Below are 15,755 nucleotides of genomic sequence, written 5' to 3'. Positions count from 1 at the left end.
TGGTCAAGTATTATATGAGATTATTATGTTGTTTATTTGCCAATTGAGGTATTGTCGTAGTGATTTTAGTGCTATCCAAATCTTTATTTTATTCAATCATTTGTTGCATTTGATTTCTATAATCTTTTGTGAGCTTGTGAATCACGGTAGTGTATTAAGTAGATTTGGGTTTAGTTAATCATTTCTTAATCAATTTGAGGTCTCCTTTGTTTAAGGCAAGCGTTGGAATTGAAAATTAGTTTCATAATCAATAGGTCATTTTTAAGCATATTTTCTAAAGGTTAATTTAGGGTCTTAATTAATTTAAAGAACCTAAAAGTATTAAATTCCTAGCAGTTATTAGGATGAATTTCAAACCAATTGGGGTTAATAGAAAATTAATTAAATAGAGCAAGGATATGAGAGAAAATTCATGTGCCTAAAAAGATCATCAATTTTTATTTTAATCACACATTTAAATTATTTTTCAAATATGTCCATAATCTTGAACATACCAAAAAAAAAATTTCATTTAATTTTTGTTTCTTTAATTCTTAATCAATCAAACCCAATCAAATTATTATTGTTCTTGATAAATTTAAATTACTAAGGTGTTAATTTTTAACTAATTTCACTGTAGATTTGACTTAGGTTGCTCCTTATAGATATTAGAATATTTCTCAATTTAAATTTAAGTTGAGTGCTTAAGAAACTAATGCACGTCCGCATCCCCATCAGCGATTTGACATGCCTCAACAACACGTGGAGCTTAAGTGCTCTTGATTTTATTTACTCTCAGTTTTAAGTTTTAACTTTTAACAACAGTTTTAAGTTTATTCGATCTTTAGTGCTATCTCGATTAAATACTATAAAAACTCAGTCTCCAAATCAAACAAGAACATGCTCGCCAAGAAAATATATTAGTACTAGAGGGTGGGAAAGATAAGGATTACAATATTTAGGACAGAGAGACAGAGCAGCTACAGGATTCTAGTTCTACTTTTAAGTAAAGATTAAAAGCAACAACTTAGAACCATGGTGGCATAACATACTTGCAACACAACCATGATCAGACGCTATAGATTGCCGTGGGAATCACTGACTCGTTCTGCCATCTCCTTCTGTTATCACATCCTTGAAGGTTCCATTACTGGGAATCATTGGCAACACATGTTCTTGATGAGGCACAATCACATCAAGAAGGTAAGGTCCTGGAGTGTCCAACATTTTCTGGATTGCTTCCCTGAGCTCTTCCTTCTTCGTCACACGAGCTGCTGGAACCCCACAGGCTTCTGCAAACTTCAACATATTTGGGAAAATCTCAGTCTCCCTAGATGGATCTCCCAGATATGTATGAGCTCTGTTCGATTTGTAGAACCGATCTTCCCATTGAACAACCATACCTAAATGCTGATTATTCAGCAACAATATCTTCACAGGGAGATTCTCTACTTTAATAGTTGCAAGCTCTTGCACATTCATAATAAAACTACCATCACCGTCAATGTCAACCACAACTGCATCTGGGTTTGCCACAGCAGCACCTATGGCTGCAGGCAGCCCGAATCCCATGGCTCCGAGACCTCCCGATGTCAACCACTGACGGGGTCTCTTGTACTTGTAGAACTGAGCAGCCCACATCTGGTGCTGTCCAACTCCTGTACTTATGATGGCATCTCCACTAGTTAGTTCATCAAGAATCTGAATAGCATACTGTGGAGATATACCTTCTTCGAATGTCTTGTAAGTCAAAGGGAATTTGCTCTTCTGCTCACTCAACTCTTCTCTCCAAGTTTGAAAATCCAGTTTACCCCTAACTTCCCTGCTTTCCAACATCTGATTAAGCCTTTTCAAGGCCACCTTTATATCTGCACAAATTGATACATGAGGCAGCTTATTCTTTCCTATTTCAGCTGAATCAATGTCAATATGCACAATTTTTGCTCGGCTAGCGAACGCCTCGAGCTTTCCAGTCACACGATCATCGAACCTCACTCCAAATGCAAGCAACAAGTCACTTTGATCTACAGCATAATTAGCATAAACAGTACCATGCATCCCAAGCATCTGAAGGGAATATTCATCACTAACAGGATATGCCCCTAAACCCATCAAAGTACTAGCAACGGGAATTCCAGTGAGCTCAACAAAACGCCTTAAATCCTCACTTGAGTTCACACAACCACCTCCAGCATACAATACTGGTTTCTTCGAGTCCATTATCAACCTCACAATTTGTTGCAGATGGATCTCATCTGGAGGCTTGGGTAACCTGGAACTGTAACCAGTAAGCTTAATTGGATGGCCCCAATTCGGAACGGCAAGCTGCTGTTGTACATCCTTTGGAATATCAATTAGAACGGGGCCGGGTCGCCCGGAAGTTGCTAAGACAAAAGCCTCACTTACAATTCTAGGAATATCCTCTACATCCATGACGAGATAATTGTGCTTTGTGATAGATCTTGTTACCTCAACAATCGGAGTCTCCTGGAACGCATCGGTACCGATCATTCTTCGCGGGACCTGGCCGGTGATGGCAACGAGGGGCACGCTGTCGAGCAGCGCGTCGGCGAGGCCGCTGACGAGATTGGTAGCGCCAGGACCGGAGGTCGCAATGCATACACCAGGAAGGCCAGAGGATCGAGCGTAGCCCTCGGCGGCGAAGATGCCGCCCTGCTCATGACGAGGAAGGACGTTACGGATGATGTTGGAGCGCGTGAGGGCCTGATGGATCTCCATGGACGCGCCGCCGGGATAGGCGAAGACATTGGTGACACCTTGCCTCTCAAGGGCTTCTACGAGTATGTCGGCTCCTTTTCTAGGTTCGTCGGGAGCAAATCGCGGAACAAAAAGTTCAGAGGCGCTGGCGGGGGTGGGGGCGGCGAGGGGGGAAATGGAAACAGAAGGTGGTTTGGGGGTGGGGTTAGGATTAGAGAGGGAACTAGAGACCCGGAAGTAATGGGGATGAATGGATTTGTGGGGAAAATGTGAGAGAGGGAGAGCTAACAGGTGGATGCGCTTGGGGAAGAGAGATTCAGGAGAGGAGGAGGAAGAAGAAGAAGAGAAAGGAGAGGACAATGCAGAGAACGATGCATTGGGACAAGCGGCCGCCATCTTAGACATGCAGTGAGGAACTCAACAACAATACAGCAATGGGTGGTGCTCAGTTCAGTTGAGTTAAAATGTGGCTCAGAGAGAGAGAGAGAGAGAGAGAGAGAGAGAGAGAGAGAGAGAGAGAGAGAGAGAGGCGCAGAGGATGGCAAAAACCAATGGAATAAAAAATAATAAACGTGAAACATAAAAAAAAAACATTTAAAGTCCGAAATTTTCATGAGAGAATGACATGTGAGGATCCCAAATATTAAAAGGAAGAATGACATTTCAAATCCCAAAAGACTAATTTAATGCCAGTAAAGTCCCAAGAAATTGGAAAATGTTGATAAAGTCCCAAAGTACATTGATCAACAAGGAAAAGACGAAATCATCCCCCTATCTCTGTGAAGCAGCAGGTGATGTGACTTTGAAAAATCATTTATCCATGGTCCTCAAAACTAGTTTAACGATGGTCCTCAAAACTCTGTCTCCTTCTCGCTCGTCCCCAAACAAAATCCAAAACTCTAGCTTCTAATTTCTGAAGAAAATGCTTAAAAAATAAAAAATAAAAAAATTTATGAACAGAAATTCTTATCAACTATAGTGACTAACATTTTCTTAAAAAATATTTTTCAAGATAAGATTTATATTGAAGCACAATATAAATTATTTTTTAAAAGTTTTATTTAGTCCAAAATATAACATAATTAGTAGATATTTTGTGTGTGTGTGTATATTTTTAATTACTTCCTCTATTAAAAAATATAAGATATTTTTTAAATAGTTGAATGTTAAAAAATATAAGACATTTTTAATATTTCAAAGTATAATTATTACATTTTTTTAAAAATACTCTTAATAAATAAATCACCTATATTTATTTTAAAGTGAAACATGGTATTAAATTTTCACCCAAAAAAACCTATTAAATAAGGAAAAATAAAAAATATGGTATTAGTTTGAGAACTAATAATTACTTTATTAAAAAATAAAATTTGATTAAAAATAATTTATATTTTTAACGGAAGGTGTACATCTTTACTTTATTGAATAATTAATGAGAATGTTTTGAATAATTCAAAAGTTATATTTGTTATACTCAAGGATATAAATGTATATATGTGAATGTTTAGAAAATTAATATTTTAAGAAAAAATTTTAAAATATAAATTAATTGGTAATGACTTATGTTGTGGTAGAAAGGAATGCATTTTAATATAATATAACAAATCAAAATAAATCTTACCGAAATCCAACTACTGCTGCAAGTAATTTGTCATTTAAAAAATGTAATTTAACCTACGAATTTTAATATAAAACATGTACTATTAGTTATTATTTCTATATAAAAATGAAACATATAATTAAAAAATCAAAATATATTAAAATAAAAAAATTTTAAATTTTTAATATTGTAAAATTAGTTTAACGTAATAATTTTAATATAATACATTATTAGTAATTTGAATAAAAATTTCGGTGCAAATTTATTAGTAATTTATTTGTTATATTATATTAAAACTTAGAAGTTATAACCTGTGAAATATTTTTTAAAAAAATATAACCATTATAATTGATAAATATTTCAATCATAAATTTTATTTATTTTTATTTCTTTAAGAATTTTGTTTAAACATTAGAGGCTTGAATTTTGGATTTTGTTTGGGAAAGGGAGAAAGGAAGATAGAGTTTTGAGGGTAATTGATAGACGTGGAGAAATGATTTTTCAACCGTTACATCAACTGTTGCTATACAGCGAGGGGTGATTTCGTCTTTTCATTTTCGATCAATGTAACGTGGGACTCTATCTACATTTTTCAATTTCTTGGGACTTTGATGACACTAAATTAGTCTGTTGGGACTAAAATGTCATTCTCCCATCTTTAAAAGAAAAAAAATCCCACTACCATTGATTGCTAGAGCTATGGCTAGAACTCTAGTTCTTAAAAACATATTAATAAATTTGTAGACCGATAGAATGAATTTAGAGAAATTAGTTATTGATAATTAAGTGAAGTTTGTTATTCATTGAAAGAAAAAGGTCATTTTTATTAATTCAATTAGTCATTTATAATTCATTAACTTAAACATTATAGTTTTTCAGCTTCATGACTACTTTGTTTTTACGAATGATGAGTATAATGGTTAGCAGTGCTTACTTTGTTTCGCCACATGACAAAAAACACTTAACCAGTGACAATTAATTTCTTCAAATTTATTTTATTAACCTGCAAGTTTTTTGATCCCTTAAGCTGAATGATTATAATAGTTAAGACAATAAATATTTTGTATTAGTGAATAACGAAAAAAAACACTTAATCAATAACAAGTAATTTTTTTAAATTTGTTCTATTAGTTTATAAGTTTATTAATAATTCTCTGATAAGATTTGTTTTTATCTTAAAGATGAGCAATTTTATTAAAGAACTTTAGAAAAATTAACTCATTTCCTGATTTTTTTTATGTGAAATGTCTATTTAAATGTTTAAAAAATTATCATAACGAAATTAAGTAGGTATAGGGTGGAGGACCAATGAAAGGGTAAAATGGTAAATAGGGAGAATGAAAATGTTTGCCATTTTGTTTTGCCTGCTTGTTTATTCCAGCGAACATGTTTTTCATGTTTTGTTTTTTTCCTTGGCCACCAGCGAACATGTTATGTGGCATATCAAGTTTTTTTTTTTTTTTTTCCAACTGAAAAGAGCAAACATTACTAAAAAGTGATTACATCAGAGAAGTAACATCTAAAAGGATTTGTTCCACTAATGAAGATTTTTATTGTTGGAGACCTTCTGCAGATGGCAGGTTCAGTGTAAAATCCGCTTATAAGTTTATATATCATAACAATGAACCTGTGGGAGAATCCATTTAGAAAAAGATTTGGAAATGGCAGATCTCAGAGAAAATCAAATTCTTCCTTTAGCAAGCATTTCATGAGAGATTAAATACTAACTAACTCAGAGCCAATCTTGAGCTTTCACCCATTGGTGAATACCCCTTTGAGTGTCATAGTGAGGAGAGTGTCATACACATTATTCACGATTGCCAAATTGCCCAGGATTTCTGAAAACACTTGATTTCAACTGATCATTACTTTAGTTTTTTGCAATGCAATTTGTAGGTTTGATTCAATTGGAACTCCAAGTACAATCTGACCAACAATACCTTCTCTAAATGGCCTTGGACGAGAATATTTAGACTGGGATGCTGGCTACTGTGGAAAAACAGGTGTAAAGCCATTTTTGAAGGAGCAAGACTCACTGCCAAAAAGCTAGTTCATAGCTGCCTCTTTCACATTCATGAACATGTAGCTTTCGAAAATCTCAAACATGTTGTTTTTCCCAATCTCATTGTAATGGAGAATACTTGGATGCCACCACCAGAACATATCGTAAGAGTTGATGTGGATACTTCAATATCGCTTTGGAAGAATGCCTCATGTGGTGGTTTGATTTGGAACAACAAAGGTGAATGGATCTATGGATTTACACGTGGAGTGGGAGATCGTACTTGCAAAAATGATGGCTATCAAAACTGGACTTGAGGTCGCCTTCCAACTTGGATTTAGCAAAATCATTCTATACTCTTACTCATTGAATGCTATTAACATGATACTACGAGACTATGTAGTAGATCATTCTTGGAGGACTGATATCAATGATATACGAGATCTCATCTACAGTAATAGAGAGGTGGAGATTCACCATGCTTACCGAGAAGTGCTACAATGTGCTGATTATTTGGAAAAACATAGCCATTAGACTGATACAACAGTTGAATTCTTTCATGTAATACCACCTAATTTGCATGCAATGTGGCGTGAGGATAGCTCAAACATTACTTAGTTTGTTGTAATTTCTCCAAGCCTCAAGCTTGCCTTTCCATTAAAAAAAACATCTAAAAGGATTCTCTCATTAGCTACCTCCACTTGTATAAGAGGCAGAGGATGATCAAAGATGTAAAAATTAACCTCTAAGCTATGAGCCTATTTCACTAAAAGGTCAAAATAGATATTGAATTTTCTATCAATATGGTGGATAGAGACACTCAAATTCTTATGATATAACAAACGAGCATCATCAACAATATCCTTAAAAGGGTAAGAAAACTCACATCCTTTGGTCATAAATAAAATAGCCTCAATATAGTCACAAAAAATGTCCACAAAACATATGCCTTTAGCCCATCAAAGGTTTAACCTATTGATAAGTGCAAGGAGCTCTGCAACTGCAGTTGGTACATTGATAAGTTTCACACTAAACCCCTTAATCCAATTATCATGAGCATTACTAATATATCCTCCACAGCCACTACTGCCATTCATGATAACAGAACTATCTACTTTCAATTTATAGTCATTATGTCTATTCAAGAACATTACTTGTGAGTGTTTGGTCTCAAAGGACAAAGAAGGGGCTAGCCTGATAAGATCTAAATCTGAGCAAGCTCTAAAAAAGCTAGAATTTATTGGGACTTGTTCCTGTTGCACATCCTCATTAAAGACACGTTTACACCGATCCACCCAGATATCCCAGCAAATATAATTAAATAACATTACATATTGTACATTTTTCATAAATCCCTTACCTGCTTCATGCTTTAAGTTCCATTTGATCTAATTTGTCCCAACTTGAGAAGTAAAGGTGTTCCAATGATCCTTTTGAACAACATTCTTCTGTCTTTTTAGTGCATTTCGACAATCTCTAATTAGAAGCATTGAGTCCTCCATAGTCTTGCATCCAAAAGGGCAATTGCTCTCCATTGATAAACCTCTTCTTTTTCTCAAATCATAGGTATGCACTCTCCCTTGCACAAATAGCCATATAAAATATTTAATTTTCTCCACCACTGGTAGTCTCCAAATCATTTTTCAAATGCTATCCACATTCCTTTGAGTACCTACAGTAAGAAAAGAATAGGCAGGTTTAATAGAAAAGTATCCATCAGTAGAAGGTTTCCAAAAGTGCTTATCCCCTTCTCTCTCCTCACAAGTTGGGTATGCATGAGTCAAATAAGCAACGGTATTCAGCAGGAACCATTGATTAAGTTTTTGCATACCAATATCTATTTTAGTCCACATAATCAAAGACTTTCTCATTTTTATCTACTAAACCCTCTCTCCCAATGACCAACTCAATAAGTGGGACATCTAATAAGGACCAATTCCAAACCAGAAGTAAGTAGACTGATCGTTCCCCAATTTCTTTCCCAAACCATCCTTAAACCAATCCCAAACTTCACACAAACCTCTCCAAGTGAAAGATGAGTTGTGCCTTTTGTTTACTTGAGGCATACTACTACTACTACACTTGTATTTGTTTTTCAAGATTTTTACCCAAAGTGCTTCATCATTACATATCAAGTTCCAACATAGCTTCAGAACAAACGCCTAATTTTGTCTCTTGAGATTCTCTATACCTAAGCCTCCTTGATTCTTATCTCTAGTGATGTTGTCCCAAGACACAAGATGAATTTTTCTATTTTCACAGTCTCCTCCTCATATGAAAGTATGACTCTTCCTTTCCAAATCAGTTAGAACTATTTTTGAGAGAATCATAGATTGCATTTGGTAGGTTGGTAGAGCAAATAAAACTGATTTAACTAGTGTTGTTCTTCCTACAAAATTGAGAAATCTTCCCTTCCAACTAGATAGCTTCTCGCGAGTCTTATTCAATAAGGGAACAAACATTCACTATGAAACTTTATCATGAATAAGAGGGATCCCAAGATATTTTCCTAGGTTTGCAATCAACCCCATATCCAATCTATGATTAAGCTTAAAAGATCTTGAGAAATGAACATTTCTTGAGAAGCATACTTTGGTTTTTACCCTATTCATTTTTTGTTCGAAAACTTCACAAAAACGATCAAGGCATGACAACATCACCTCCAGTTGCATAGTATTAGCTTTACTAAATAGGATTAAATCATTCATAAAGAACAAATAGGGTATAGGGGGACAACCCCTAGCAAGTTGAATGGGGTACCAAAGTTAGCCATCTACCATATCTTTTATAACATGACTAAGCTGTTCCATGCATAAAGTAAAGAGGCAAGGGGAAATAGGGTCCCCCTGCCTTATACCTCTTGTTGGTTTGAATCTATCAGTTGGAAAACTATTCCACAGTATTTGTAGAGAAGAGCTACAAATACAAGCCATAAAGATACTTCTAAGGCCCGGCAAGATCCCTATGTTATTTAAGGTGTTATCAATAAAATCTCACTCCAACCTATCGTACGCTTTTTCAAGATCTACCTTAATTGCCATCATCCCTTTCTTTCTCTTGTTCAGTTTCATAGTGTGGATTACTTCTTGAGCGATGATAATGCTGTCACTACTTTATCTATCCCCAATAAAATTGCATTGGTGTCTCCCAACTAGTTTGTTCATGACTTTCCTTAGTCTATTGCTGAGGACTTTAGAGAGAATTTTGTAGCTAACATTACATAATGAAATCGGCTGAAAATCTTTCACAGTTTCAGGGGCCTTTATCTTGGGAATAAGAACTATGTGTGTGGCGTTGAGTTCTTCCACTTTTGATGGGTTAGCAAAGATGTTCTTCACAAGAGCGCAAACAGAATCTTCAATAGAATCCCAAAACTCATGATAGAAGAAAGCCTATATATCATTTGGTCTTAATGCCTTAAATGCCCCCAAATCAAAAGCTACTTCTTTAATCTCTGGACAGCTAACCTCTCGGTGTAGTTCCCTCATCTCATCTTCACTTAAAAGAGGGAAGTTGTGACTTGATGATAACTCCACAAGGTGCACACACTCGGAAGTAAAAAGAGACTAATAGTATTCAATAACAAGCTCCTTCAAATTACCCTGGTTAGAAATCCACACCCCCTGTTCATTTTTTGAACTTTCAATTATGTTTCTTCTTCTACGTGCCACTGTCGAGGCATGAAAAAACTTGCTATTTTTATCCCCCCACTTAAGCCAATTACACCATGATTTTTTATACCAGATGAGTTCTTCTTGGGTGAGTAATTTATTGTAATCCTTCCAAAGGTCCTGTTCCAATTGTGCTAGAAATAAATTATCATTATTACCTCTAGCTCTTTCCACTCCCTTTAATCTTTTCAAAATCTTCCTCTTTTTTCCTGGGATACTCTTCACTATCATTTGATTTTAGTTTGACGCAGAAGTAGTGAAATTATTAATTTTATCATTCCAATCCCTTAAAGACGAGCTTCCTTAACTAAATCCTTAAAGCCCTCTTCAAGTAACCATACAACTTGACAATGAAAAATAGGAGCACTTCTATTAGTTGAGTTAGACCAATCTATTAGTAATAGAAGGGGCCTGTGATCTGATCTAAATTTTAGCAAATGATGGATAAGAGTACAGGGGAAAAGATTAACCCAGGCATTATTAATGAGGGCCTAATCTATTCTTTCCTTTAAGAGGTTCCTCTCCTATGCAAATCTCTCACTAACATAATCAACAATTTGCAAACAAGCCTTCTGAATAAAATCATTAAAATTCATCATAGAAGGGAAATTTGGTTTACTACCCCCCCAACATTTGTCTTCAGGCATTAAATAAGCATTAAAGTCTCCTATAATAGCCCAGGCACCAACAATTCTTTGACTAAGCACATAAAGATCATCCTAGAGAAATTTTCACAAATGAAACTTTGGTTTAGCATAAACCCCCGTGAAAAATATAATTTTTTAAGAATGAAGCTCAGTAAAAATTAAATGGATAAACTATGTAGATGAGAATTCATAACGAACTAATATATGATCTTCATTCCACAACACCTAAATCCCTCTTGTAAATCTCGTAGATTCAATTCTAATCCAGTTACTAAAGCCTAACTTTGTACAAATTTGATTAGCCTTAGCCCTAACAATTCAAGTTTCCAATAGAAAAAGAAGCTCAACATGTTGCCCTTTTAATAGGTCCTTCAATCTTCTAGAGAAATTTTTTAAGGCAACACCTCTATAGTTCCAAGCTACTATATTTATGGATAAAATCATCATAAAGGGAAACTAAATAAGACTTACCCCCTTAATCATAAGGCATTTGGTGAACCACTTCACCCCTTCATCTATTATGAAATCCTCTCTAACCTTGTCCTGTGTTTCAAACCATAAATCTAAAGCCTCCATTACTTTAGACTCCTTACACCCTTACTTTAAATTTTCTACAAGTTCAGGTGGTCTGGGGGTTTTACGAAATCCTTGTACAAAGACATACAATGAGCTCCCGTGTTAATATTTAGTGTCTCTCCTTGACTAGCCTATTTTGTTTCTTTCCCTGACTAGTCTTGATCCATGTTAAACTTTAATTCATTCAAATCGTGCTCAAAGGAGACCATTTTTTTTATTGATCCAACAACCACATTGTGAGCTCTTGTACCTCATTTTCATCTTGAATAATGGATAAGTCACTTTAGGTTTAGAACCTTTGTCTCTTTTAGATCCTTTATTCTTGGCTGCATCCATCTTGGCTCTAAATAGCTTTGGGCTTGTTTGCTTTTGCTTTAACTCATTTTGGGCTTTTTCCTTCCTTCCTAGTGTATCCCCTATTTGAGGCCCCACAATCACTTTAGGTCCCTTTAAAACTCCTTGGTCTATAGAATCTCCAGGCACATGTTCAATCCCACTTGTATCTCGTTTGTTAAACTCGGTGCTTGTCTCTCTAATGTCAGCATATTTTCTATTTTCATGATCTTCTAAGTGGATGTGAGGTGACCTTACACTCTGATCAGGTACTCTTTTTTCTTTCCTTCTCCATTCAAAATTTCTACCCTTCTTCTTGCATATATTTTTAGTCTTAAAACTGTCATTTGCTCTCCCCACTGTATTTTCAACTACTTCTTTTATCTCTGACAATATGCTAAACCTCAAAATAGGGCCTGATAAATTTGCTTGTAGATTTGACTTGTTTCTTGTTTGCTGCTTAGATTATTGTAACCTTTTGTCATCATATTGAAAGGGTCTTTCTCTAAAGGTTTTTTTTTTGCCTGCATCCAACTACCCAGTTCCTCGTCAGCTAGAAGTAAGAGGTTGCTGACTAACAGTGATTGATTTTTAGTGTGTCTTTGGATTAAAAAAATTTATAACTGAGGTTAGAATTCAACTAAGTTTAGCAAATTAAGATTAAAAAAAAAAGTCTGTGACTTTAACGTGATTTATGTTTGAATACTTTCTTTTAGAAGTCAGTTGAACAGATTGAAAATTGTTTGGATAATTTGATTCAAAAGTCAGTTAAGATATATAATGACAAAAATAAGTATAAATTTTGTTATCTATATTTTTGTGACTAATTTGATATTTTTTAAAAATCATAAACTTTAAATTATATTTTTTAAAAAAGTAGACTTAAAATATCTAAAATAAATTAATTGTTTAAAAATCAAAATTTTAAAAAAGATCATGAAAAAAATGATAAATTATAGTCTATATATAATTAAAATTTAAGAAATAGTCTAGTTTGATCTTCTTTTAAAAAAATTAAACTTTAAATTAAAATTTAGAAAAATAATATATACAAAATAAAGCTTAAGTATTAAGTATTATTTATAATTATAATATTAGATTGCTCTGTAAAACTACCCAGTGTGTCGATCCCCACATCGCCAACTTCTAATATTGGATTGCTCTATAAAACTACCTTGAATGGAAGAGAGATCTCAATGGTGAGAGTAGAGGAGTTATCGACCAAGGAGATAGAATGACGGAAAGAAAGGGCAGAGGAGAATAGAGAGGAGATAGGTCTAAGGAGATTAGATCTAGACAAAAAAGAAGAAGAAGCAAAGCAAGAAAGGGCCATAAGGATCTATTAGACCCACAAAGGAAGCCAAGAATACCAGAAACTTTTGTTTGGACCTGTGGAGGAGAGAATGGAGTGTTAGGTGAGGACAGAGATGAGTAGGGATATGCTGGTGCAAGAAGGGACGTCAAAGAGTTGGAGGTCAACTAAAAGTCCCTGAGAACAAGACGGTGGAGATCGACTAGCGAAGACATCGCCGCTTGTGAGCAATACAAATAAGGGAGGTCACGAGAGCAAGAAAGGACCACGCACACGAGGAAGGTGACGCAGAGTTGGAGCTCAAGGGAAGATAGATGAGAGGAGAGAGAAAGCTAATGCTTTCCTAATGAATTAGCGCTAATGCCTGACATGATGGAAAAAGCCAAATTTAATAGCTTCAAATGCTCATTTACACCCCAACCTAAGTTGAAAATTTTTGCTCATCCAAGCAATATTTTTGAGCTTTTTATACTTTAACCTCAGTTTGACCCATTCTAAGTGAAGTTGAAAATTAATCCAAAAATGCTCTTAATGTCCTCTACCAGCGACGATGAAGTTTCCATTACATCTGAGGTTTTTTGGCTAGCTTTAGGAGTATTCAACAATGAACATTCCTCTTTTTGATGACCAGACGTGCCATAGTTAAAGCATATTACATCTAAACCTTTATATTCAACCCTATAAATTCTATTCCTGATAACAAAGCAAGATTGCAATCTTTGATTCAGATCAATTTCCACGCTAACTCTTACGAAACGTCCTCTTTCTAGAGCAATATCACTACTGTTACAGTAAGCTAAAGTATTCATATCAACTTTAAGAGCCTTTCCCACCATATTTCCAAGCTCCATCATAAAGTCTACTATATAGCAATGCATAGGCAATGTCAGAACTCTTATCCAAATTGTAACTTTACGTATGGTATTACTATAAGGGTTAAAATTAGGGCTCTATCTTTGCACAGCTAAATAATGGCCTTTAACAAGCCAAGGACCCTCAAAAAGAAGTTTCTGACTTAGAGATTGGTCATTTAATCTGAACGAAAAATAATTATTTGGTAGATCAATAAGTTCAAAATCATTTGTTTTCAAAACCCATCCCAACTTAGCATAAAGCACCTTCATAATAACGTTTTTGCCTAAAACTATCAAGAATAAGGCATTTTTTCATGGTAAACACTGTTGTCTTAATCAGTCATTAGATACATCCATTTTTGAAAGACTATCCATCATTCGTTGTTGTTCTTCAGTAAGTTTCAGAGTCATGGCCTTTTCTTCAATCAACCATTCCTTCATTAACTCTTCAAAGTCATGCTCAAACTTCTTATTCTCTTTTTGCACCAACTTCTACTTATATGAGATCTGTGACTGAGGGGCTTGTTTCCTAATACCATCTTCTCCATGTTCCACCACCTTTTAGTTCCCTGTATCTGTCGTATTGTGCATTTGATGATCAGAACCTCTAGTAGGTATACCCTTCTTAGCACTATTTCCATCTTCACTTTGATCTTGCATGATGATGTCTTTATCTCTCTTACGGATGTTCCTCATAGTGACATCTTCGTCTTGTTTAGAGAGGCCTTTTTGTAGGGCTGTGCAACAGGCAGGATGGGCTAGCCCAAAGGGTTGCCTGTAGCCTGTCCTGTTTTATTTAAAACGAGCTGGGCCAGCTCGTACCAGTGATCTTCCCAATTTAGCCAATACCAAAACGGGTTGGACTAGCATGGGCGGGTTACAACGGGCTAGTCCAGCCCGTTTACAATATTGATCAATTTAAAAAAAATTAATAAGTTACTTTTATATGATGTTTTAATATAAACATCTAAGTATAATCAAAGAAGAAACAACTTAAAATATCACTGGATACATATTACATTACAGTCATCCATGATTCAAATTATGATGTTAAAATTCGAGACCATTTCATTCAAAGAGTTGCACCCCTGAGAATGCGAAAAAAATGAAAAAAATGATGGTAGAAAAATAAAAAAAATGCTACTTTTATTTACTGCAATCATTAGATGGTCTAATGGTAAGTACATTGAAGCAAGTGATGGTAGAAAAAGCAAAAAAAAAAAAACAAGAAGAAGCTAATTTTATTAAAGAAAAGAGAAAAACAATTGCAAAATCAAAGAAGCAACCTAAGCATAGAACACCCCTTGAACAATTTGATTGGGAAAGTTGGTCTGGACATGAGAACATCAGAACTAGACAAAAAATAAGAAGGAAAGCAAAAGGAAGAAAACTTGGTCACAGAAAATGCCAAAAACTTGTTAAATTTTCAAACTTTATCGAACCTAAGCAATGAGAAATGAGAACATCAGAACATTCTGGGCAATAGAAAATAAGAAGGAAAGTAAAAGGAAGAAAACTCAAATATGAGATTTGGAGTTCAAATTCGTTGGGGACCAGGGAGGAGAGATGAGGGAAGCACGGCCATAGACCACCGACCGACCGAAGCAGTAATAGCTTGGGAGAAAAAGCATGGCCTCAAGAGGTGCTTTGCTGCTTGAGGGATGACAACGACTACTGAATCTGGACAGACTTGAGAGCTAAAAGAGTACTTGCAATGAAGAGAGATGAGAATGATGAAGTACGGTGCAAAAGCATAATAAAGCACCAGCACTAGGACTCTGGGTCTGTTTGGGAAACAAGGTCACACGGGTTTGCGTCTGCTTAGGAGATGAGATTGCATGGATCATGAGCTCATGATGAAGCACGATGAGATCGAATAGGACTGGGTCTGCCTGGGAGACAAGATCATAAGTGGAGCACCAAGCAACCAAAGGTTTGTTCAGTGAGAAGAGAGAGAATAACTAATGACCTGAGTGAATGAGGGCTTTTCTTCAAGCAAGCAAGTTGCTTTTCTTTGTTGACATTCTGTGAGCGAATGCAACGCAGCATTGAGTTTTCTCATT

General features: G+C 35.3%; 1 protein-coding gene across 1 annotated transcript; it reads right to left on the bottom strand.

Moving 5' to 3' along the window:
- Positions 1–880: 880 nt before the first annotated feature.
- LOC129307706 (acetolactate synthase 3, chloroplastic-like) lies at positions 881–3,183 on the bottom strand. Its single transcript, XM_054948572.1, has one exon. It carries the CDS (start codon positions 3,100–3,102, stop codon positions 1,075–1,077), a length of 2,028 nt encoding a protein of 675 aa, XP_054804547.1. The 5' UTR covers positions 3,103–3,183; the 3' UTR covers positions 881–1,074.
- Positions 3,184–15,755: the final 12,572 nt, after the last annotated feature.

Source organism: Prosopis cineraria, unplaced genomic scaffold (genome assembly GCF_029017545.1).
Source record: "Prosopis cineraria cultivar Desert tree isolate PC_DT_omini unplaced genomic scaffold, ASM2901754v1 PC4, whole genome shotgun sequence".
In the NCBI taxonomy this organism is placed as follows: domain Eukaryota; kingdom Viridiplantae; phylum Streptophyta; class Magnoliopsida; order Fabales; family Fabaceae; genus Prosopis; species Prosopis cineraria.
This window is presented reverse-complemented; position numbering and strand designations above follow the sequence as displayed.

Bases quoted from the DNA above. Each gene is read 5' to 3' on its own strand.
- LOC129307706 (XM_054948572.1), bottom strand. From the start codon at position 3,102: ATGTCTAAGATGGCGGCCGCTTGTCCCAATGCATCGTTCTCTGCATTG.